At 35.5% G+C, this 25,637-nt stretch overlaps 1 protein-coding gene across 1 annotated transcript; it reads left to right on the top strand.

The window, feature by feature from the left end:
• On the top strand, nucleotides 1-25,637 carry LOC133870501 (myosin-1-like). The gene is made up of 23 exons (XM_062307662.1): nucleotides 1-362; nucleotides 1,208-1,592; nucleotides 5,023-5,124; nucleotides 5,200-5,343; nucleotides 5,450-5,600; nucleotides 5,712-5,739; nucleotides 8,606-8,771; nucleotides 8,915-8,988; nucleotides 9,221-9,330; nucleotides 9,889-9,992; nucleotides 10,129-10,267; nucleotides 11,858-11,976; nucleotides 13,419-13,571; nucleotides 13,665-13,754; nucleotides 17,304-17,381; nucleotides 19,491-19,649; nucleotides 19,975-20,181; nucleotides 22,072-22,277; nucleotides 22,407-22,542; nucleotides 23,272-23,401; nucleotides 23,499-23,645; nucleotides 24,096-24,163; nucleotides 24,659-25,637. The coding sequence occupies exons 2-23, from the start codon at nucleotides 1,212-1,214 to the stop codon at nucleotides 25,310-25,312; spliced, it is 3,546 nt and encodes a 1,181-aa protein (XP_062163646.1). The 5' UTR covers nucleotides 1-362; nucleotides 1,208-1,211; the 3' UTR covers nucleotides 25,313-25,637.

Here is a 25,637-nt window from a genome sequence, read left to right as displayed (position 1 = left end):
ACCAAAATGCAAGTTCTTACGTGCATATGTGTGGAACAGAGAAAAAAGCAGAGCAGAAAAAAGCAGCTTTCCACACGCCTCAGATTTTCCTTCATTTTCTCTCGCTCACTTTCTCGGAATCCAAACATCCCTCTGTCAGACTCACCGTGAGTGACCATCTCGATTGTTCTTCACAATTCTCTCCGCATGATTTGAAGATTTCACCTTGAGAAGCTTTTCATTTCCACGTTCTTCGCCAAATCTTTTTCGGAGTTGTTTACTTGAGTTCTGAGAAGTTCTCTCTGGGTTTCTTTTAGGCGGTCGATCGGAGTTCTACTCTGCTTTGAGTTAAAATCTGAAGTGGTTTTGAGTTCCTCTCTGAGGTAAGTAAAAGATCGTTCTAACTTTCAGAATTTGTGTTCTTTTAAGTTGAACTCTCTGTTTGGCTGCTGAGAAATGAGGGAAAAGCACAGAACTTGACCATCTGGGTTCTTTGGGGTGTTTTTGTTTTTGGTACTAGTTCTAATTTTTAACTCCTAGCTTGGCTGTTGAGAAAAATGGAGAACAAGATAAGAAATTTGGAATCTGGGTTTTACGGGTATTGTCTTTTTGGTTTTATTTTTTAATTTGACGAATTCGTTGCCTTGGAGAGACCTTTTGTTTTTGGTCCCTAGATAATGAAAACTTTGTAATTCAAAATGTCAAGTTTCTTCTAAACTCCAAAGCTATTTTCTTTGATTTTCCCAGTAGTTCTCAGAAACCAAACAATGCATCAAGGTGAAAGATCTGTTAGTGTAAAAGTGCATTGTCAAATAATGCGAAGTTTAATTATTGGTTCAATTGTCAAAAGAGTTCGAAGAAAAGGGTCAGATCGAAGATTCCTGGAATGTTTCATTGTATTAACCACTTCAAAATGTTTGGAATCCTAAATTTGCTGAAGTCATATCGCCAGCGACTCGTATGGGTTTAAAGATAATTGGAATTTTTTTAGCAACTTTAAGATTTGGAACTTGTCAATGGTGACTGATAAGTAAAGAGCACTAGAGTCTGTATCTTAAACGATGGTCCCCGCCATTACGTTCATCGGATAAGTCATTGAGTGGGACCTTGTTAAAGTTTTATATGCCTTTTTTGGTTTTAAAGTAAGCATTTTTATCTTATTTTTTTTATCCCATTGCTTCTGCCAATACTCTCAAAATCTGAGTTTTTGGGCTGGAACACATTTCAGGTAGATGTCGCAGAATTCTCAGGTTCCGCCTTCTTTCCAGTCGATCAAATCGTTGCCTGGGGATTTTAGGTTCACGGGTTCCCCGGCTTCTGATTGTCTTGAAAAATCCGATGCTGGGAATTTGGGAAATATTTATGTGATCTCGTCGAGTATTCCTGAAAATGGTGATTTAAGGGATGGGGTTGTTGAGGGAGTTGAGGGCACAGTTGGCTACATGGGCCAGGTTATTGAGGATTCCCCATATATTGGGAATGCAATATCAGTTGAAGACAGGCCCTCGATTGTTGATGAAGAATTGGATTCAGTGGTTTCACATTTGTCTTCAATCTCGGCATCACGTAGTGAATGTAGGTGGGATGACACCACCTCCTACACTACAAAGAAGGTATTTTGTGGCTTCTGGCTAAAATTTTCTTTTCCTGCCGAGCTTTGATATCTTTCAGATATACATGGTATCATTTGATTTTTCTAGAAGAACGCAAGAGAAGTCCTTGTTGTCTTGGTTGTCTTCATTGTAAATTTTGTATTTTTGTACTTTCTCTAGCTTGCATCTATTGTGTTATACAGTACATTCTTCATAACTATGTATTTATGAATTACACATGTCTACAATGGGGGGCATTTGGCATGCTAAAATGGGTGAACAACTAAAATGTAAAAGAGAATGAGATGCACTCGAGGCCCAAAAAGTAATGATTTTGCTGCTTTTTTTTTTTTTTATTGGTTTGAGAACAGAAGCTTTAGGGCATGTAAGTGTTCTGTATTTGAAGTAGGACTTCTAGAATTTTTTCTTGAATGTAGAAGGTAGGAGGAAACACGAAGATCAAATGACTACTCAGCAATTAGTAGTAATGGAACTAATTAACTGTTGGCTTGTTGGGGAACTTGAAGAAATCTCTCTCTCTCTCTCTCTCTCTATATATATATATATATATATATATGTATAACATATATACATTGATACATACATATATTTGTATAAAGTGCTGTAGAAATAGCAGTAACAAATGTTTATTTCTTTTTTTTATAAGTAACAAATGTTTATTTCCACCCTACATTCCATCCTATCTTAAATTTGTCTTGATAGTCTCAATTATTTCTTGATTTTATTCATCTTTTTTTTTTTTTTTTTTTTTTTTAATAAAGAAACGATTAAAAATATGGAAACAACACCACCGGCGTTAAGTTTTAGATTCTTAACTTTGAGATACAATGGTTCTTTGGTTAAGTGTTTTCTGTTTTTGGTTTGAAAAAGTGTTTTGACATGATATAAAGGTGGGAAGTGTTTTTTGTTGGGGTCTATATTTGAGAAAATGTTTTATGTGGAGTACACTTGTTTGTTTTTAGAAAACACAAGCAGATATAGAGCTATTACTTAATAAAAAATTAAAAAATAAAAGAGAGTGATCGAGTGGTCACTCTGGAGGAGAAGGGTAGCTGCACGACCACCCTTATCTGGTTGGGGTGGCCGCGGGGCCATCTTTGATCACCACCGTGGTGGCTGCATGGCCACCCCTCTCTTCCATTGAGGGTAGCCACTGGCCATCCCTCTCTTCCATTGAGGGTGGCCATTGGCGACTCTTTTTTTTAGTTTTTTTTTTTTAATAATGAGTTAGCCCCTAAACCTGCAAAAGTTATAAGAGGAATGTTAAATACTATATTTTTATTCTACAATTGTCCAACAATGTTGACGTGACTCTTCAAATCAACCATTGGATTTTTTTATTTTTTTATTTAACAAGGATTAATCTAAGGGTTAGTTGGGAGTGACACGTCAGCCTTGTTGGATGGAATTATAATATATAGCATTTCTCGTGTTATAATATTCCTAAGGTGTGAAAAGTTTTCTAAAAAGTGTTTTGGCTTTTGACTTTTCTTTTCTATGTGGGATAAGTGGATTGTTCGGTAAAATAGTTCTGCATCGCATTTGCAAGATAACACATCAATGCAATGTATGTAGCCTGTGTTGCTACAGCTTATTAATGCATTGCTCTTTCTTTCTTTCTTTATCTTTATTTTTGATTTTGTATTTTGGTTTATATATTATTATATATATATATATTTTTTTTCTCTCTGTCAAATGGTTGAATTGATATCATGTTTTCTGTTATTTTTGGCCCATGAATAGTTACCAGGTCAAGGCAATATGTTAGCAGTTAAAGAACTTGAGAAATATACAACTTATGTTTTTACCTTGTCTCTCAAGATATTAATCTTTTGATAATTACAATGTTAGAGCTCCCTGGTCTACAAATGTTCTTTCAGTGTTCGCTTCATTTGCCCTTGGTTCTCTTCTGTACCTCATGGGGCAGTTTGAAGAATGATGTGGGATGGATTTTGGGAAACTGTATACCTGTGTTTTGTGGTGGGCTTCAGGTTAAGAGAATTCCTGGATTTAGGGTTTAGAATTTTAAAAGAAAGGGTTAGGTTCAAAGATTTATAAGGGTTTTGAAATGATAGGGAATGAGATCAAGATCATTGTTTCTTGTAGCAAGCAGATCACTGGAAAATTCTGGACATCAAGCTTCTTTGATAGGCTATTTAACGGTGAGAATATATATGGTTTTAGGTTGCCGATGGGTAAGGAGAAGTGCTTAATCGGGGGTTGCAAAAGAGAGCAGAGAATAGAAAGTTTGTGACTGTCCAGGGGCTTACAGGTGAATAGTACCAGTGCACAGCAAAGGAGATATGCTAGGCGTAGGCGAAGGTAGCTTGCTTCTCTTCTCCTAGGGTATCCACAACTGATTCGGTAAGCTACGTGTCTGGTGCACAGGGAACTGCCTTCGGTCCCCCAAACTGACTTACTCGTGGCAACCTTCCGGCCGCCCAACGAATTATAACGCCAGTCACTTCTCCCACCGGGGCTAGGAAGTAAGCCCCACAACCCAAAGCGGCGAAGAACAAGTAGAATAATCTTTTCTAATATCAATGTCTGAATTATTTGAATGCACTTAAACCTATTTATATAGATGATTAACTCTTATTTAATTTACTAAAGCTAGAATTCCTGATTTGAATAGCAAACTAAACGTGAAATAAAACTAATCCTATTAAAATTTCTAGAATAATCTATACCAAACATAATTTAGCAAATAACCCTAAAAATATGATTATGCACAAGAATTTTATGAAATTCCAGATCTGTCCTTGGTCATAAAAATTCCTATTACTCCTAAAGTAATGAATCAATTTAAAAACCATTTGAACCATAGGTCTTACTTCAATCGGGTGTCACATAATGATAATGGCTCAATGGATTAAAAGCTCTTAAGCTGCCAGAACTGAAAATCACTCTATAGGTAGCAACTTGACCTTTAGTCCATGGCTGTATCATTTTTCCCCAGTTAGAGAAAAACTTGCTCTCGAGTTTTGAGTTGTTGGATTATAAGAATTCTTGTACTTGGAACTTGCACCAAAGATTGATAATTTATTTCTGCTCCTTGATATCTTGAAGGAGTATTATGGTTTCTTATTTTTTCATATTGACTTGTATAGAGGTTAAGATGATTCTTACATCTCTCATCTGCAACAAGTGTCAACAAAGAGAACCCTATGAGTAGGCGGTTCACTGATGCTTATTACTTTATATTTCTCACCGTCGCTTGAATGCATTTGTAGGTTGTTCTGTTGGTAAGTTTCCTTGCAGTTTGCATGAATTATTAAAAGTACTGCAACAATAGAAATTAAATTGAAAAAAGAATGCAATAGTTGATACCATAATGTGTTGGTTGTATCCGAATTACAGTCAATTGAGTTGTCAGTTTTAACATACTAGTTAGTATTTGTTACGTAGTTGTTGAAGTTTACTGTTACAGAAGCTTCAGTCTTGGATTCAACTTCCAAATGGGAATTGGGAGCTGGGGAAGATTTTAGCCACTTCATCATCTGAGTCTGTTATTTCACTGCCTGATGGGAAAGTAAGAGAACTTTTGGGACTTGTGAATTATAATTTTAATCACAATCAGATGTTTACTCCATAATTTCTTTTGTAGGTTTTAAATGTAAAAACTGAAAGCTTGGTACCAGCAAATCCTGATATACTTGATGGTGTAGATGATCTTATGCAGCTAAGTTATTTAAATGAACCGTCAGTATTATACAATATTCAGTGTAGATACAAGCAAGATATGATATATGTAAGTATTTCTTTGTTTTTATTTTGAATGTGTTACATTTTGGTTTCTGCTTCTAATGTTAAACTTTCACCTGATGGTTTTATGGGTATAACTCTCTGCTTTTTAGACAAAAGCCGGCCCTGTTTTGGTCGCTATAAATCCGTTTAAGAGAGTTTCTTTATATGGAAATGATTACATTGAAGCATATAAGCGTAAATCTATTGAGAGTCCCCATGTGTATGCCATTACGGACACCGCTATCCGGGAAATGGTACGAGGTAATTTCTCTAATTTATAACTTTACAAGACTTGAGTTTTCAGCAGTTAAGGGCTTCTCTCCAAAGTGTCATTAGTGTGTGGTATTCTTACTTTGCTTCTTTTTCTTCCAGATGAAGTAAATCAATCCATCATTATAAGGTCAGTAGATTTTGTCCAACTTTTTGCAATTCCTGTTAGTCATTCTTTTCGTACTATGTGTGTGGATGGATGAGTCAATCTTCTGTCGAAAGCTTTTTACTGGAGACTTGTCACTTTGATTATATTGAGAGAGAATGTTTGGTTAGGATATTGTAATTGTTTAATATCTATTAGTACTGCAATCTTTTACCCATTTTTTGTTTGTAAGTGTGACCATAAAAACGACAATGGGAGATCTGTGCTTTAAAGCCTAAACACGGGATGTAATTGAATTTTCCCATTTTCTAAATGGACATGTTTGATATTCATCCCCTAATTATCTTCTAGCAATTTCCATACAACCAAGTTTCAAATTCACCATTGGATTTGTGGGACCTACATTGGGTTCCAATGTAGGTCCCACAAATCCAATGATGAATTTAAAAATGAGATGGGAGTGGGATGGATTTGTATCATTTTTCTTTTCTAAATGCATGATCTCTGGCTATGTTATGAGGACAATCTTTAACAAGTTTATGGTGTTTTGGATACTTAGACACTGGTGCATATGGGGCATTAACATGTTTACTGAGTTGGTGAAATGTGCAATCAAGAAGAAATTATAAACAGAGGATAAAAGAAGACAAAATGAGAGGTGGGAGGAGTTTGTGACACTGCTAGAATCTCATAGATAATCTTGTTATGAGTTTAGCATACCTAAAGTTTGAAGATGCGCTCATAGAATTACAATCCCATGCAGTGCAGTTCATGTGTCAGACAACACTCATCTGTGCTAGATGCCAAAACCCATATCAGTGTCCTTGTCACAAGATCTATGGATTTATCGACATTGATTAGCTGCTTAACTTTCATCATTCATGCTGCCAATAGTAAACTTGGCATTCAAATTTATTCTATGGCTGCTTAAATTTGTCATCATTGCTGCTGCTAGGGGTGAAAATGCAGATGTGGTTATTAACAATATCCGCATCCGCATAATGCGGTTATCTCTTTTAGGTATCTGCATCCGTGCGGTTATTGTGTTTATTAAATGCGGTTATTATCCGCTATCTATATGAGGTAATGAACGTTTTGGATTACTATTTAAATCTATATGCAAAATTAAATAATGCAGTTATTATTATATGCAAGTTTAAATAAATTAAGATTTCACTTGTTACACAATTCACGATTATCAACCATAGATGATCATTGTCTCATAGAGTAATTGAGATTTGGATTATAAAAAAAAAAAAAAAAAAAGTAAATGTAGTGAGGTATGACTTTGAGATGATAGTAAAAAAAACCTAACATAACCTAAAGGTCTTAAACTTACCAAATTCAAAACGACCTCATTTTAGGGAATTTAATTAAATATATATAATATATATTATATATAAAAGGAATGCGGAAAACTCTCCTTCATGTGTGGGTTCAAACTCCATTTTACTAGGTGAGGTCTAACACGTATAATATTTTAATTAAAATGAGAGGTAAATGACGGTGTTAAGGTTTGAACTCAAGATCTTTGGCTCTGATATCATGTTCAAATACCATTTATCCCAAAGCTTAAGCTGATAGGAAGAGGTAAATTTAATCATTTAATCAATACTGTAACAGAATTTATTCTCTGAGCTCTGTATATGAAAATTCTTCTTGCCCAAGTTTAAATGGAAAATTGCTTGCAGTCTTACCCTTCCCAGGCATAAGATTTAGTTTTATGTCATATATTCTTTTGAGGTAGTGGGTTTTGATATTGGCTTTTGAAAGTGATAGTTTGTGGAGAGAAGTTGTGGCTAATAAGGTGAGGTTCTAGGGGAAGCGTTTAAGGTAATGAGCATTAGTTTGAGGTCCGGGAAGGGGTCAAAGTTTGGTGAACGATATGAATTGCTAATTTCCATATTTTGAGGATTTTGCAGAGATGTTTGCTGCTGGTTGGCTATGGGATTTTAACTTTGAGAAATGGTTATGTGATTGAGAGTTGTTGGTATTACTATCTTTTAGAAGCGTGAGGTATTACTAATTCTGAGGAGCGTCATGCCAGCAGCTTTCATGTTTGTTTTGGCTTGGAGGAAAAGCTGAATATTGGAGAAGTTTCCTATCTTTGAGAAGCCCATAGCATTTTGTAGAAGATGGGGTCTTTTGACGATTGGTTATGGGACTTCTTCCCTCATTAGGTGTCTTCTTTTTTAAGAATGGTGACTAGACTTAAAGAATGTGGTGGACCCTGTGACAAGTGGAAGATGATAGAAGATTCCATATACCCCTTTTGTTCACAAGCTTTGCTTCTTTATTTATTTATTTTTAACTTTTTGTCTCCTTATTGGATCAAAACAAGGGTCTTTTATGCTGTTGTGGAAATAAACCCAGATGCAAACAAAAAACACTGAAGTCGGGGGTGTAGCATGTCTGTCTCGTGTAATGTGTTTTGGAAGAAGAGAAACATAAGAATCTTCTGGAAAGACTGGATCTGAAAAATTAATTCCTTACATTGATTCTCCTTTGGAGATTCTCATCTTTATCAATAGATAGGCTTCTTTGTTGTTGTTGCTCATGGTGTTGAGCCCTCTAGTGGTTTGAAAACCCTGCATGTAATAGGTATATAAATACAAAGCCCACTCCCTTGACCTTTTTATTTTATGCCTATGCAGAAAACAAAACATGTAAACGTAACCTCAGCTAGAAAACAATTTTATCGATGAGATTTTTTGTTGTTATTTTACTAAGTCCCTAATGAAAAACTTAGCAATTTAGGTGGTGTTTATAGCAATCATGATGGAAAATGAGAGATGTAATACACTAGTAGGGGATACATTGAGTTTGTGCTGTTTCAATCAGCTACCGTATTTTTGTGTACTTTTTTATAAGTGGGCATTTAATTGTTCAGTGGGGAAAGTGGAGCTGGAAAAACCGAGACGGCAAAAATAGCTATGCAATATTTGGCTGCTCTTGGTGGTGGAAGCGGAATAGAATATGAGATATTGAAGACTAATCCAATATTAGAAGCTTTTGGTAATGCAAAAACATTGAGAAATGACAACTCAAGCCGCTTTGTAAGCTCCTTGTTCTTCTCATGAATTACTTTAACATGCTTGTAATGAGGGTTAGCAGTAGTAATGACTCTTCAGAAGTGAAAATGTTGAAGTTATGGCCTTTTATATTGTAAGGGTTGATAACCTTAGTGAAAATGTCACAGGGAAAGCTCATTGAAATTCACTTCAGTGAAACTGGAAAAATATCTGGTGCCAATATTCAAACCTGTAAGTTCACTTGTATTGATGATTTCCCGGATTAGGTTGTAGCTTGTTAATTTATTATTATTTTTTTTTTCTGGAAGTTCAGAACTGACCTTAATTTGAATCTGTGTTGCTTCTGGTACACAGTTTTACTTGAAAAGGTAATTTTTTATTCCTCTGGTCTATTGTTCTGGTCCATTTGGTTTTTATTAACTCACTTCTTGATTCTTTTTTTTTTTTTTGTTTCCCTCTTTTCTGGGCACTCACTTCTTCATTTTACTATGTCAACAGTCTAGAGTGGTCCAATGCACTGAGGGAGAAAGGTCATATCATATATTTTATCAGCTCTGTGCTGGGGTTCCTACTGATCTAAGAGGTAATTATTGCCAGCTATTTCATTATATCATTTTGAAGATATTTATTCAAATGATAAGGGAAATGGTTCAGGTATCTTAATGCAGACCTTCTATAGATTAATATATTTTTGTCTCTACTATTGTCTCCAAATTCTGAATAATAGAGTGAAGGAAACTTTACATTTATGTTAGTTTTCTAATGGCCTTTTTTGCAAAATTGGTGAATTAATTTTATCAGACTGGTCTCTTGGATTTTTGTTTTAATGGGTCGATGATAAGAGTATTGACTTTGACTTGTCCTTGTAGATCTCATGCTTGCACCACTGCGCTATTATGGCTTTCGTCTGTTAGATGCTAAATTGATAACTTCTGATTCTAAGAATTTAGTGATGTGATTTATCCTTTTATTTTAGGTCAGGAGATAGTTAAGCATTACAACTAAATGTCATAGTCCTTTCATCCATTCACTGTGGTCTTGAATGGCATTCTGCTGTGCTTTAATTTGTTTATCCCATACATGTCAATTTAAATTCTTTTGCCTTATCTGTTTCTTTGTTCCATTTAATTTTGAAATACAGAGAAGCTAAATTTGAAGAGTGCAGACGAGTATAGATATCTGAGGCAGAGCAATTGTTATTCAATTACTGGGGTTAATGATGCTGAACAATTTCGCATTGTTGTGGTATCTTTCTCTTATCATGAATTAAACCTCCTGTCTACATTTCACATTTATAGTAGTTTTCATGCTTTTTTTTTTTGTCCTAGAAGTAAAAAATTGATTTGCAAATTAATTTTCTTTGGCTGTGACCATTCTCTAGGAAGCTCTGGATGTTGTCCATATTAGCAAAGAAGACCAACAGAGTGTATTTGCCATGCTTGCTGCTGTCTTGTGGCTAGGAAACATCTCATTTACCGTGATTGATAGTGAAAATCATGTTGAAGCTGTGACGGATGAAGGTAAAAGTCTTCTAGAACTTAAAGTGAAAAGCATTTTCAGGATTGTGATTTGTTCCCAATTGGATATGCCAACATGACGTTTCTTGAATGAATAGGATATTGTATCCTCAGGAGATGTCAATACATCTATAAACAGACACCTATTTTTTTGTTAAAACTTGTATAGAACCAATTGAATTGCTAGATAAGAAAAGAACATATCTATAGTCTACCGAATAACATCAAGAGTGTAAAAGTGTTTTTCTTAGTACTTTTATCAGATTCAGAGTCGCAGGAGTCTCAAAAGGGATAAGAGGTTGTAGATAGCAATTGCTCTGATTATTGTAACCAGTGGAGAGATGAGAAGCTCATTGAATCAAATCAGCTTTGTCTGGAGTTACTTGAGTAGCAACTATGACTTGTTGCAATAAGTTTTGAAGAACCTTAGAGGTGAGAGGAGGATAGAGAACAAAGAGTCAAAAAGTGATAGAAAACAATTCCTTCAGGGGTATGTGATAAGGCCTTAGGAAAATTTATTGGGCATGCAGTATGTTTGGTTTCATGGTACACTCCTATACCCAGTATGCCGAATGTTGGGGGTAAGCTTAGTTTTCTCGCTATGAAATCGTGTTTTGCTTCAAAATGCTTATTTTTGGGTTGCATTGTTAGGATTTTTATGTGATGTGTATACATTTATACTCATGTACTTACACACTCTTATGTTCGTACATATGTATGTTTGTATAAACCTAAAATTAATCATGTCAATACCTTATCTCCCCTTTCTTTTCTTTTTTTCTTTTCTTTCTCTTCCCCAAATATTATAGTTTACTTATAAAGTTTTAGCCTAAGATACCTTTATTCAACAATGATGAGCAAACATGGTATGCTAGTATCACAATTTTTGGGTAATTGGAATGTAGTAGTACTTTCAAATTAGAACACATTGATCTGGTTCACAGTTCATAGGGTGGGTAGGGGAGTCTAGTCACTTGGGCTGAAGTTCTAACCCCTTAACATTCGACCCCGTCCTTCAAATGAAAAATGTACTTTTATCTTATCCTGTGGATCCCATATATACCCACGATGTATTTGGGACTACTGTAATACCGATATACAGGCCCTTTTGAAATATCATTGCTTTAGAGGTCTTGCATAGTTTTTGTGAATGTCCTTGTATTTTATATATATACTCCTTCCCTTGCATAGTTTCCGTGAATATCGTTGTATTTTTCAATATTATGGAATTGGATAGGAGAAAAAATGACTGTCAGCGCTTTATTTAATTGTATTTTTCAAGAGTTTGCAGTGGATAGTTTCATGGGCATCATTTGCAACAGATTTTGCTACATTTTAGACTCCTAAGTCCTTGCAACCAGTTTCTATGCCAGACTTATATTTAATGATTTATTGGTCCAGTCTGTCTTCTTGTTCTATCATACCAGTAATATGCATCTTCTTCATACGTTAAATTTTACTCATATGAATTTTTGCTTAAAATTTTTTTACTTCTAAGAATTTAACCTTCCTGGTTAATTCCTTCTTTTCCCCCCTTTTCTATTGCTTGTGCTCGCATGTTCTCAACGTGAGCTTGAATTGTTTTACTTTCAGGTCTATATAATGTTGCTAAATTAGTTGGATGTGACGTTGGGGAGCTTAAGTTGGCTTTGTCAACTCGCAATATGAGAGTTGGGAATGATAATATTGTCCAAAAGTTAACACTATCTCAGGTGAGAAGACTCTCATGGAAAAATTAATCTTTTCTATTGTAGATTGTGGATCATGCACCATGTAAATTTGGCATAAAATATAGGCAGAGATGAAGCAACTTCCCAAGAGGAGTGGGAGTCTTTGGATTGTGAAACATTCCTATAAATTTATTTGATATTGTTGAATAGTTGTGCTTTCATCCTGTTGTAGTTCTTTATCAATTGGATTTCGTCATTTTGGACCTTATTTCAAAGTTCTCCTTCATCATGTAAAGACTGCTCAAAATGGATGTCAACAACCTGATCAGTCTGAATTTTGAATTGGAAGATTAATTTTTATTCTAATTTTTACCTGTATTCATGTCAGTACAATGTTGTGGGTGGGATCATGGTTTATTTGCTGGATTGTGAGGCTCCTGTGAAATGTCTGGTTCATCTTTCCAGACCCAAGTGCTTTGTGGCTCATATGAGGGGCATGTAACACATTTTTTAAGTCTTTCTTTAGAATTGAAGCTTGTGCTGAAGAGGATTTTGAGTTGCATAAATCTCTCTCTCTCTCTCTCCCCCCCACCCCCCCCTTCCCCCTATCTCTTTCTCTGTCTTCTTCATCTAAAAGAGAAAAAGATCCTTTTGTGAAGCTATAATATAGTTGTGATTGCTGCACTTGTTTCTTAAGTTGACACGGCTTGAGGCACGTGGCATTACTGATTGGTTTTGGTCGTTCCCCATAGTGGTGGTTTAGTAGGTATTGGCAGATATTTTGTCAAGTCATATAGAGTTGAGCTTAAATTTAACAATTTCATAATTTTTTCAAATTGGTTTATGCTATACAATGATAGTCAAGGTTTTTAGACCACATGGCCTTCTTTCTCTTCAAATTAGATGTGGAGGGTGATGTCACGTGTTAAATTCTGTATGATTGCAATCATTTATCAAAAAAAGGAACAAAATAAAATACAATGATAATTTTTTTATTTTTTTTATTTTTAATTTTTTTTTTTGTCTCTGATGCTTTAAAATTTATTTTTTCTTTTCCTTAGGTGAGCTTTTACATTTTTATACAAAGTTAATCTTAATTTTTGTATTTTCAAGAGTGTGAAGCTTTAGCTCCATATAACAGAAGGTTTATACTTCAGTGGACAGAGACTTTAATGCCTTTCTTTATCTGTTCATTTTTTTCAAATGTTGTCTGGGATTAAGCTTTCTGTCCCAGAATTACACTTATGAATAACAAAAAAGAATTAAAAAAAAGGCTGTCCCACAATTATAATCAAAATTTTCAAGAGCTAAACCCTAATCATTGGCTGACACTCTTCATTCTAGAATTGGAATTAGTTTGAAGTTTGTGGAATCTTAGAAGTTTTTTTTACATGTGAAAATGTATGAATATGTCCTTGAGTCTGACCAATTCTAGTGACTTTCCTATCCTTGATAATCTAAAAATTATGTTTTGTGTCTTTCAGGCCACTGACACAAGAGATGCATTGGCAAAATCAATTTATGCTTGTTTGTTTGAGTGGCTGGTTGAACAAATCAACAAATCTCTTGCAGTAGGCAAACGTCGTACTGGCAGATCCATCAGCATTCTTGATATCTATGGCTTTGAATCATTTGATGTATGTTTCAATTATAATCCTGTTGTAGTTCTCTCTCTCTCTCTCTCTTCTTTTACACACTAATTGTTTATGGTATACCATTGGTATCTGCAGAGGAATTCCTTTGAACAGTTCTGCATAAATTATGCAAATGAGAGATTGCAGCAACACTTCAATCGTCATCTATTCAAGTTAGAACAAGAGGTATAATCTTGTATGTTCTTTATATAAATATGAAAAAAAATGCAAATATAAAACCAAACAGATTTGAGCAATCCTTTATTCTGTTGAGTTCCATGGAACACTGATCAGCTCTTCCAATTATTTGCCAAAGCAAGTGGAAGCCATATTGCTAAAGCCTAGTTTAAAACGAATCTGCCATCTTGTTTTCGTCTGTTACTTTTTTTTGGGTGAGGTAAGAAATTATATAAAACAACAAAAACCAAAAAAGAGCACATGAGCATACCCTAGAAAAAGAATAAATTTAATCACAATCTCAAGTTGGTGAGGATAATGATTCGCCACACCAACTCAAGATCAGAAGAGACTCTAGGTAACTACCCACACTTGAACATATACTCCGAGATTCCCCAAAATCCCTGCACCTATCCGATAGCTTGAGAAGGTGTAAAGATCATGAAGGGTCTTACAGTAAAACCTAACCCAATATATATCATGTCGTGAAACACATTACAAATATTCCTAATCTTATTTTGGAAGGCCCTTGTATCAATTTCCTTCCGGATTGCGTAAACTGCTCCTGTTTTTGAGGGACTTGCCTTCAAAATCTTGACTCATCCAACCAATTGCCTCTTACCAGCTTCTACAAATACATGGGAGATTACATTTATCACAAAGAGAATGTCAAAGTTGCTCAGAATAGGGGCAAGAAAAGAGGAGGTGGTCTTGATTTTTTTCCTTGAGACCACAAAGTATGCAATGGACATCCTGGACAATACCATAAGCATGTAGGTTACCTTGAGTACTCAATTTATCATGAACCGCTAGCCGAAGAATCATAGTGCGGTTCCTTTTTATGCCTAACTATTTTATATCACTCCATCTTTGGGTTGATGTACCGAATGCCCTTCCAAAAACAGAAATTTTTCCATTGGGTCTCCCACCCAATGCAAGGGGTGTTCTCTCATGGGATTGGACTTTAAATCCTCGAGAGTAGCTTCTCTAACAACCATCCACTCCCGGGCAAGAACTACTGGCCAATTCCACTTGGTACTGTTAATAATAGCTTGGAGTGTGGCATTCCTTCCTAACCCTGAGTCATAAATACTTCTTTCTCCAAACTGATCTACAAGAGGGCCAAGTGGATGCTAGTTATCGAACCACAATGAGATAGATGACCTATTATCCACTTGGAAAAAGGATTTGTCACATGCCGTAGTTCTGAGTTTCAAGATCTCTCCCGAAGGTTTTGGGTTTGAGGGATTGGGTTTTTGAGGGTTGGTGGGTTTTTGAGGTTTGTTGGGTTTTCTTTCTTGTTGTAGTCTGCTTTGGTTGTTCCTGTATACTTAGGGGCATCTTACGTTTTTTTAATAAAACCTTTATTACTTATCAAAAACAAAGTTTCAAGATCTTCCTCCATGCCCAAAAGCACTCATTGGGGGATGTAAGTCCCAAAAGTTCTTAGTTCTGATTAGGTGTGCGCGAATCCAACTAGACCACACTGATTGGGACCTATCAGTACAGATGTGCCAGGGATGTTTACATTGCTATTTTGTTCCACTGTTCTAGGCTTTTAATCCTAAACTCCCTTCCTTCTTACAAAGGCATATTTATTTCTAAGCCAGTTTAGCCCTTTTAGTGCTCATCTCACTTCCCTTCCATAGAAACGCTCTAAGAGTTTTCTTAATCTGTTTAATATCCGCTTTAGAACGAAAAAATAAGGAAGGCCAATAGATTTGAATGGCAAAAAAGATAGTCTTCACCAGTTGCAATCTCTTACTATAATAGAGGACTTTACAAGTACAGTTCTTGGCTTTGGCTTATGTCAACTATAGAGTTTTGGAGTTCATTCCAAGTATCAGGAACTCTGGGAAGACACCAATGGGTGCAATCCATGCCCTTGTGTCCTCCATACCCATAAGATGCCAGGTGCCCATCTTTTCTTAACTGTGAAAGACTTGTTATCTTCAGCAAATACACGGTCTTTGACATTCTACGCAACACCCTTTTCAGGACAACTTGTGCTGGATGCGGACAAGCTCCATAGTACTTTTCCCTATGTGCTGGCAGTGTTTCTGCACTGCAGTTCTCACCATTTCGCTCTCCCCATTCACTTGGACCAGTACAGCCACGTACCATATATATAACAACCAACAAAAAAATTGAAAAAAAAAAAATTATTTTTGTTTGTGAGGATCGGAGTATCTAAGTACTAGCTAGTATACATAAAGTTTGAACGTTGTTAATTTTGAAGAGAAAAAAAAAACTAAAATTTGTACCTATAAAATTAACCAACTTACTTCATACGATCTGGGGAGAAACCCTAGTTTTGGTCGGATTGACATTGGCTTCTATCCATTGAGCCCATTTAATCAATGCTTTCTCATAGGCTTCGATGTGATTCATGTCTTTGTATGTCGTCCTTCCATATTGAACAAAATCCTATCTGCAATTAATTCCAATGAATTAATTAATTTAAACCTACGTATATATATATATATATATAGAGTAGTAGCTAATTTTATAGGTCTTGATATACCAAAAAAAGAAGAATACGAAAGCTCAGAAAACCTTGGTCCTTACTCATCATGGTAACAACCCACCCCCAATGACACAATATTGTCCGCTTTTGGTCTCCCCCGAACTAGACTTCCCGGGAGATCACCCATCTTGGTACTATTGTTGCAGAATCACGCTTAACTGCGGAGTTCTGATAGGTTCATGGCCATCACGGCTTTAAAACGCGTTATGTCAAGAAGTGTGCGAATATTCATATAACTACATCCACATTCCCATACTTAGGCGATGTAGTACGTCACAATCATTCTTAGAGAACTCAAGCTCATACACACGTTGTATACCTGTAGTGTTTTCTTGCTCTTCAATGAAGTTTTTTCTTTTCACGGTGTGGGTGCAATTTGAAAGTAAGTATGAGCAAAGTTTTTTCTTTTCACGGTGTGGTTGCAATTTGAAAATAAGTATGAGAGAGAGAGAGAGAGAGAGAGAGCAGTGTTGATTATTTTCGGTGATTCTTTGATACGGCGAGAGTCTTCTTTCGAAACTTTCGGCTGGACCTTTCTGATATCTGATAACAGGGTTTCAGTAATCTGTGATCTCATTTTCTACTGAAACATTTTATTCTTGAGCGATGTAGTTGTTTGGATGGATTTCTATATTAATAGCAGTTCTTTAGCCTACTCACATGCGCACAAACAAATATTCATTTATATAGGAGGATGAACTATGATAGAATAGTGCCTCATCAAGGTTGACGGAACCTCACCCATTTCCACCTATTTATATGCATATCTATATATAGTTGCATGTTGAACAAAGTGCTTATTGAGAGACAAGATATTTGATTCTTGATAATCAATCATTGCTGGAGAGACTTGATTTGCCCCATTGAACTAGATTCTCAGTGTAAAATTAAATTTTGATAACTTGTTGATCTGTTTTATCCTTTAATATCCAGTTTGTTATGTGTTAAAATCTGTAGAAAAGAATTGAGCACAGAGCTGTATTTGAAAGAGAATTTTCTTGCTTATGTTAACTTTCCATGTTCTTTTTCAGGAATATATCCAAGATGGCATTGACTGGACAAAAGTTGACTTTGAAGACAACCAAGATTGTCTTAGTCTTTTTGAAAAGGTACAGAACATGATGCATCAGATGTATTTTGTGGATTTTTCCATCATTGGTAGTATAGAAAATAATTAGTAAATTTGACACCGACTATTTGTAGATGTTATCTTGTTACGAATGCCATGTTCTTCCACATTTTCAGAAATTTTAGACAACAATTTGTTGGTGGATAGTGATTGATCTTCATATTATATATGGTTACATGTCTACTGAAAAAGAAAAGTCTATTAGATGTTTGGATACTTAATATGCATGATTATCTTCTGTACAAATGGGTTTTGGCATTGGTTAGTAATTGGTTGCTAAGGTTATATCTCTTGTAGGGCTGGTCATTATTAGTGAGTTTGGATGTAGTTGTATGAGAGATGAAGTGTACAAAGATATTATCTCAAATCTAGAAAATAGATATTTGGGAAGATTAATGCTATTTAGTAGACTCTTGTACAATTGCCATACAAATGGATGATGTAGCAGTAAAAATCAGCTATTGGATCAGCACTTCAAAAAAATAATTCATTTTGTTTTGATCAAACCATTTAGTTTCTCTTGTTGTTGGTCATCTAGTTGTATGGCAGTTGTACATGAGTCTACTAAATAGAATTACCCATTTGGAAAATGTATTTTATGTAGTAGTGATATTTTTTGTTGTATTTCTAAGTTCCGAAAATCTTGGTTGTCCTTTTGGGTATGACAACCTCTTATGATTGGGTAATTTTGGTTTTATGTTAATATTGTTTTTTTAAAAAAAATATGGAAGGAAAGACTTGTAGCAATAAGTGGCTTGCTTAGGAAAATGTGTAGAGTTTGAGCCAAAAGAGTTAAGTTGCTAGGGAAAAAAATTGGGTTTCCTATGGTTGTGCCCTCCTTGTTACATGATGGTAAAAGTTCTAGACTTTTTTGGCATTTGCAAGGTTATCTTCTTGAACGTTAGTTGTGGGTGAGTTTATTGTTCCAAATTGGGACCTTGTGTTGGAGTGTTGTTCCATGCTTTCAACTCATGTATCAAGATTTGGCCTTTTTTCATTACTGTGTTAATGTTGGTAGAATAATACTTAGCAGGTTTGTTATCCATCAAAATATAGTTTAGTTTTTGCAAGTGTAGGGCTTTGGAAACCGGGTACTGTTTTCTAGCTCCCCATTTCAATGGATTGGCCTGTCCATTAGTGGCCCCCCTGATTACCAGAAGTTGAAGTTCCAACATCATTACTATCATGAATTTTGTGGCATCTAGGTAGGTGCAGGATACTAGCTACAGAATTGTGGGGACAAAAGGGAAGAGAAGAGGGGATGGGGAGTTTGGCATGCATAATGTAGCTTGACCCCTTTTGCTGGGAAGCACAGGCTAGAGAAGAAAAGAAGCCTACTAATCTACATCTTTTATTAGTTATGCCTCGATCGAGTTTAATCCTAGTGTTTTGGTCAAACTCTGGTGAAAAATATTGCTCACAAAGATCGTCTAAATATGTCATATAACCACAACCACTATTTACTTTTTGTGATTCAGTTGGTTTTCTGTATGTCCAATACTTCTGGAAGGAACATTATAGAGAGTGCTAGTTGAAGTTTTTTCTTCGAGATAAGAATTCATGTAGTCACCTTTGTAATTAAAACTTTTTAATCTTTTATTTTTGTTTTGTTTAAAATAAAAGAATTTGCTAAAAGAGGAAAACACCAGAACCCTAGCACACTGGATATATGGAAGAGGAAGGGCTGCAATTGAACCAAGCCGAGCAGTACTTGTTGTTTGAGGTTTTGCTTAATGAAACATGTAAAGAGCTTGATTTTTTTTTTTTTTCCTTTCTTTACCTGTGTTTAATGATGATGTTAAGATGAAAAATAAAAGAATGGAATCAACTATGATATCCAAAATTCTAAAACTGGCCTTCGGTACTAATGCCTTCTATCATTGGCAAATTAGACATGGGTTCAAACCTTCATAACTACAACTTGACATTTTTCTACCTTTTTCTAGTTTTCTTGAGTTTTTGGATTTTTGTTCTTCGTTTTCTCCCTAATAGGGGGTTTCTCTAGTACACTTCCTGTGTGCTAGGGTTGTGCCCTTATGCTCTTTACTAATAAGATTGAATTACTTATAAAAATATAACTTATATGCAGAAACCATTGGGGTTATTATCCTTGTTAGATGAAGAATCAACTTTCCCAAATGGCACGGATTTGACCTTTGCCAACAAGCTTAAGCAACATCTGAATTCTAATTCTTGTTTCAGAGGAGAACGAGGAAAAGCCTTTTCTGTCTGTCACTATGCGGGGGAGGTATTACCTTGTCATTGATTGATATTTACTGTTATTTTCCTTCAGTCTCTCAAGTCCTCTTATCCAGAGATGATCTAGCAATCTGATTTTGCTTTGTTTTATGGAGTGTAAATCATTTGTCTGATACCATTTGTGTTACATTTGGAACAATGGCCATTGCATTGGTACTGTTTGTTAGATTGTCATGTTTTCAAATGTTGAGTGCCACATTTTCTTTACTGACAAAACTGCTAATTGAAAAGGGGGAAAAGAACTTTAATTTTTTTTTGTTCATTTTGTTCCTGCTAGCTGACTGTAAGATAGTTCAACTTGCTCCTCTACTCAGGTTATGTATGATACAACTGGATTTCTGGAGAAGAACAGGGATTTACTGCATCTAGATTCCATTCAACTTTTGTCCTCCTGCTCTTGTCGCCTTCCTCAGATATTTGCTTCTAGTATGCTTACACAATCTGAGAAACCTGTAGTTGGTCCTTTATATAAAGCAGGTGGAGCAGATTCCCAAAAGCTAAGTGTTGCTACAAAATTTAAGGTACGCTAGTTCCCGGTCGTGAGTCAAAACTTGGTTTTGAATTTGAAATTTGCAGCAAGCTAGTCTGAACTTATTATGAAATCTATTCTATTGTGCAAGCCTCTCTCATTGATATTGATATTGATGAGTTTGTAGTGTGTATAAAGTCTTCAATATAGATATTCTTGGGGTTTGCTTTATTTTTCTCTTTCTCAAAAATATTTGCCAATTTGTGAAATTTCATTGCACAATGTTCAGAATTGTCCTGGTTCGACACTGATATCAATTTTTTTTTTTTTTTTTTTTTTTTATAAGTAATTTCAAATTCATCAATAAAGCGCAGAGGGACGCAACCCTAATTCACGGGAAGTATACAAGAGCGCCCCTAAAAGGGAGGAACATGTAATAAATTTAGAAAGTCTACAAAAGTAAAAACACCTAGGTGGCAAAGATGGGACGCTAACCAAAGAAATAGTGTGTTAAGCACACGCTTCCTTAACACTACCATTACACATTGTCTCAAAAACTTATAGCTTTTCCACAATGAATCACCAGTTGTCTAAAAAACTTAAGCTTATTGGGTATAGTGAATTTAATTTATATTCTAACAATGACATAATCAAACCTTCAGTTCAGTTTGATTCTGCAATCTTTTTGGACAGCATTATGATGATTTGCCCAAGCATTGAGGTATTCTATATATTCAGACCTTTCAGAAAATTCTCTCGAAAAGCCAAAAAAAAAAAAAAAAAACCCAAAATCTATCAAAATATAAAGAATACAAGTTCTAGTTGACATGTTTTCAAAGAACCTTTTGTGCGATGCAAAGATTGTAGTTCATCTATGAGTTAAGTGGTGTAAGAAATATATTTTTCTTAACTGTTATGCTCCAGTTTTTTTTCCAAGCCAAGGCATTGTGTACAGTATACTGGTTTCTGTCTAAGAAGCCAGCTGAACTGTCCATCTTAGGCTCTAACTTGGCCGCATTATGCATGGTTTCACTCTGAATTTTTAGATATCCTCCCTTGTAAACAATCTGTGGAAAGATAGAGATTTTTAGGGTCTGAAGGTAATTTCCATTTTTTACTCCGATTCGTAGTTTTCTGTTTATTAGTCAATGGCTCATTGGTCAAATTTAAAGCCTCAACTGAGGCTGAATTGCTATAAATGTGATGTCGTCATGTTGATGTTTATAGAAAGTAGATGAATTTTAATGCCAGAACAGAAAGCATTGGTATTTAAGGATGTAAACTTCTTGTATTTGAATTTTTTTCACCCCAAGGTGGTGACGTAAGCGAAGTTTAGTGATGTTGATCTTCCCAAGATTGAGCTAATATCCATTTTACTGACACCTTTGTCTATTTAGGCGACTGCTTCTGGCAGTATGGTTTTTCCTGTGCTTTAGGTTTTCTTTATTTTTTTAACTGAAGATTGTAATTTTTAGATCCGTTTGTATGCTTTCTGGCTGCATGACGTTTCTCCTTTCTCTAATAATGTTGTTCAAATAAAAATGTTTATCAACCCTGAGCAGAATCATTCTGTAGGAGTTTAAAACTGCTTGCATTGCTTCCATCTCGTTATTCTAATTATCAAGTGTATGATATTGTTCTCTTTTATTGTTTTGTGTTTTACCTGAGCCATTCCATTTGTATGTGGATATGTCTGACCCAGCTGACTGGAATAGCAGTTTGTGGGACTTGGCAAAGGTGGGTAAGGGGTGCAGTGGTCTTAGGTTTGAAAGCATTAAAAAGAAGTAGATGACCATCCTTTATGAGGTTTTGAGGCTTACAGTTCTTAAAATTGTATACTGTGGAAGAGGTTTTCTTTTTTCTTTTTTGTTTCAGACTTCAGTACAGGTATTTCATCTGCTCATTGTATTGCTTTTATTTACTTCTTGTTGTTGGTATTCAGGGTCAATTATTCCAACTGATGCAACGCCTAGAAAGCACCACACCTCATTTCATACGTTGTATCAAGCCCAATAACCTTCAGTCTCCCAAATTGTATGAACAAGGACTTGTGCTACAGCAGTTAAGATGTTGTGGAGTCCTAGAAGTAGTGCGAATATCAAGATCTGGCTTTCCCACCAGAATGTCCCACCAGAAGTTTGCTAGAAGGTAAAGAAAGATAATATTTTATCTTTAGTTACAGCTTTAAAAGTTATTATATATTTCCTAATTGATTACAAAATTCTTTTTCTTTTCTTTTTTTCTTTGGCTCTTTGGGGGGGTTAAATCTTACATCAGATATGGTTTTCTTCTGCTGGAGAATGCCACATATCAGGATCCACTTAGTGTTTCAGTTGCAATTCTTCATCAGTTCAATATCTTGCCTGAAATGTATCAAGTTGGCTACACAAAGTTGTTCTTCCGAACTGGACAGGTACTCTATATATTTGATATTAGATTTGTCATCAATATTCCATTGGATGTAATTATGGTGAGATTGTTTTAAGTTCAGTTCCTTATTATTGTTATTGTTATTGTTATTGTCATAATAATAATAGAGGTCAAGAATCTAGAATGTTCTATCAATTTCGATGCTAGGGGAATGGGTTCTAGTCGGGACAGAGGCAAGAAGATGGGGGTTTGATGTAATTTTTTTTTTTTTTTTTTTTTTTTTTGGGTTTTTTGGGTGTTTCCTTTCTTTTTTTTTTTTTTTTTTTTTTTTGTTTGTGTCCTTTCTGTATACTCCCTGTAAGCTTAGGGGCGCCTTTTACGCTTTTTAATAATATTCTGTTTATTACCTATCAAAAAAATAATAATAACAATAATAATAATACAATTATTATTTATTATTGTTATTAATATTAATATTATTATTATTGGTTGGTAACAATAGAAGTTCTGATGTGGGAATAAGGAAGTAAATGATTTTAGACAGGTAATTAAGGTCATGGCTGTAGCTAGGGCTGAGTGGCTTAGAAGTATTCATGTGGCCAACTTCAATCAATTGAGAATAAAAGTCAATCGAGTTATTATTATTTGGTAATGAAGGGCTTATTTCAACATTGTCTTTGTTTGTCCTGGCTTGGTTGATATGCTGTTGTGAAAATGCAGTCCATGTATATTTTATTGATCTGATGTAACAATTCCAAGGATGATGATGCAGATTGGGGTGCTTGAGGATACAAGAAACCGTACCCTCCATGGCATTTTAAGGGTTCAAAGCTGTTTTAGAGGGTACCGAGCGCGCTGTTACCTTAGGGAACTTAGGAGAGGAATTGCCACTCTTCAGTCATGTATTTCCCTTTACTTTATATTTGTTGAAATATTTCATATTCTGTCAAGGAGAAATTCAAAAGAGCTTGTGAAATATCGCTACATCTATTCATGCAGTTGTTCGGGGAGACAAAACCAGAATGGAATATGCAGTCACCCTGCAGAGACATAGAGCTACTGTTGTAATACAAAAGTGGATGAAAGGAAGGATTGCTAGGAAGAAATTGAGGAGTATAAATGATGCATCAATTGTAATACAATCAGGTAAAATTTGACATTTTAACTTGGTAGGACCAAATCCTCTGATGCCTGCTAATTGTGTTCATATTGGAGTGCCTCATACAAATTTGCAGAGAACTATCTAATGGGTTCAATTTGGTGAGTTCATGATCTCGTCAAATTTGGGCTTGAGTTCAGGCCAGATTCAATGCACCAATTTGTTTATAACAAAGAAAATTAATGCAAATCAAGTGCACATTAAAATATAATTGAAAACATAAAGGGCTGCAAGTACTTAATTATATTTGAAATTTAAAACTGAATTGAGTTTGGACAACTGTCAACTGGTTTTGTCAACCCAACTAAAACCTGTTTAACCTGGGCTGGCTTGGGTTTGATATTGCAAGCTCTAAATTCATCTGTCGTTACATCTAAAATATTACCTATAGATTATTCATTATTTTGCTTCATGATTTTGTTTGTGCTATCTGGCAGTTATTCGTGGCTGGCTGGTCAGAAGATGCTCAGGGGATGTAGGACTACTGAAATCTGGTGGCATGAAGGTACTATTCCCTTACTCCTTGTCTCTACTTCTTTTTCTAAATTAAAACTATAACTCTCAACTCTTAGACTGGTTTGCTTCTAGCTACTATGGCACTTTCAAATTATACATATCTTCCATTTATTGTTAAATTAATGCCCATACCTTATAATTCCCAAATTGTTTACTGTTTTTTTTTTTTCCTGACAAAACAGAATTGCTGGATGATTTATAGGCCATTCTTTTTTTCTTTTTTCTCCTTTATGCTGCAATGTTAATCTCCTAAGGAAATATTAAATATTAAGATCCAATTACGTGGATCAATTGTTGACCCCAAAGAAAGAAAATCCCATGGAAATTCTAGTGTCCACAAAAAGATATTCGCTAATCTTGTATGGACAACTTGTCTTTGATGGTGTTCCACCTCAATATAAGTTTTTTTTTTTTCATGCAATGCTTTCTTGAATCTCCCATATTCTCTTAGTTTGAGATAGTTACAATTACGAATTCCAAACAGGCTAATGAATCAGATGAGGTGCTGGTGAAGTCTTCCTTCCTTGCTGAATTACAACGACGAGTTCTTAAGGCAGAGGCTGGTCTGAGAGAAAAAGAAGAGGAGAATGACATCCTCCACCAACGTCTCCAACAGTATGAGAGTCGTTGGTCTGAATATGAGCTGAAAATGAGATCCATGGAAGAAGTGTGGCAGAAACAAATGAGATCCCTACAATCTAGCCTCTCCATTGCAAAGAAGAGCCTAGCCATTGACGATTCTGAAAGAAACTCTGACGCATCAGTAAATGCTAGCGATGACAGAGACTACAGCTCAGATATGGGAAGTAATGATAAGCGAGTTGAGAGCAATGGGTTGAGGCCAATGAGTGCTAGTTTGAGTGTAATAAGCAGGTTAGCTGAAGAATTTGAGCAGCGGAGTCAAGTATTTGGTGATGATGCCAAGTTCTTGGTGGAGGTAAAGTCCGGTCAAGTCGATGCAAGTCTGAATCCAGACAGGGAGCTTAGAAGGTTGAAGCAGATGTTTGAAGGTTGGAAGAAGGATTATGGGTCAAGACTGCGGGAAACAAAGGTGATTTTGCATAAGCTTGGAAACGAAGATGGAAATGTGGTGAAAAAGAAATGGTGGGGAAGGAGGAACAGCTCAAGGATAAATTAGATGGGGTTATATTTGTCTCAATTATTGAGGCCCCGTCTGTTTTCCATCTTCGGAAATCGTGAAGGTACTGTTAAAGACACGAGAAAGTTGTAGGGAAAGGAGCAGCTCAATGATAATTGTTGATCATTCAAACACAGTTTTATTGAATCATCATTTTGTTTCCTCTTTTCTATTTATCAACGCGAGTTGTTGTTGCATATAGAAAATTGTGAGGAGTTTTGGTGTTGCAAGCGATTTGGTACATTACAGAGCCTGGAAATGAAAGTATGTATATCAATTTCAATATAGATCCAGTTACGTTAATGAAAGACCGAGTTGTCTACAA

This window comes from Alnus glutinosa, chromosome 1 (assembly GCF_958979055.1).
Source record: "Alnus glutinosa chromosome 1, dhAlnGlut1.1, whole genome shotgun sequence".
NCBI lineage: Eukaryota > Viridiplantae > Streptophyta > Magnoliopsida > Fagales > Betulaceae > Alnus > Alnus glutinosa.
The sequence above is the reverse complement of the archived record's forward strand: the minus strand, read 5'-3'. Positions and strand labels throughout refer to the sequence as shown.

Bases quoted from the DNA above. Each gene is read 5' to 3' on its own strand.
- LOC133870501 (XM_062307662.1), top strand. From the start codon at position 1,212: ATGTCGCAGAATTCTCAGGTTCCGCCTTCTTTCCAGTCGATCAAATCG. The intron at 5,740-8,605 runs GTCAGTAGATTT...TTAATTGTTCAG, and splicing joins AATCAATCCATCATTATAAG to TGGGGAAAGTGGAGCTGGAA. The intron at 13,572-13,664 runs GTATGTTTCAAT...TGGTATCTGCAG, and splicing joins ATGGCTTTGAATCATTTGAT to AGGAATTCCTTTGAACAGTT.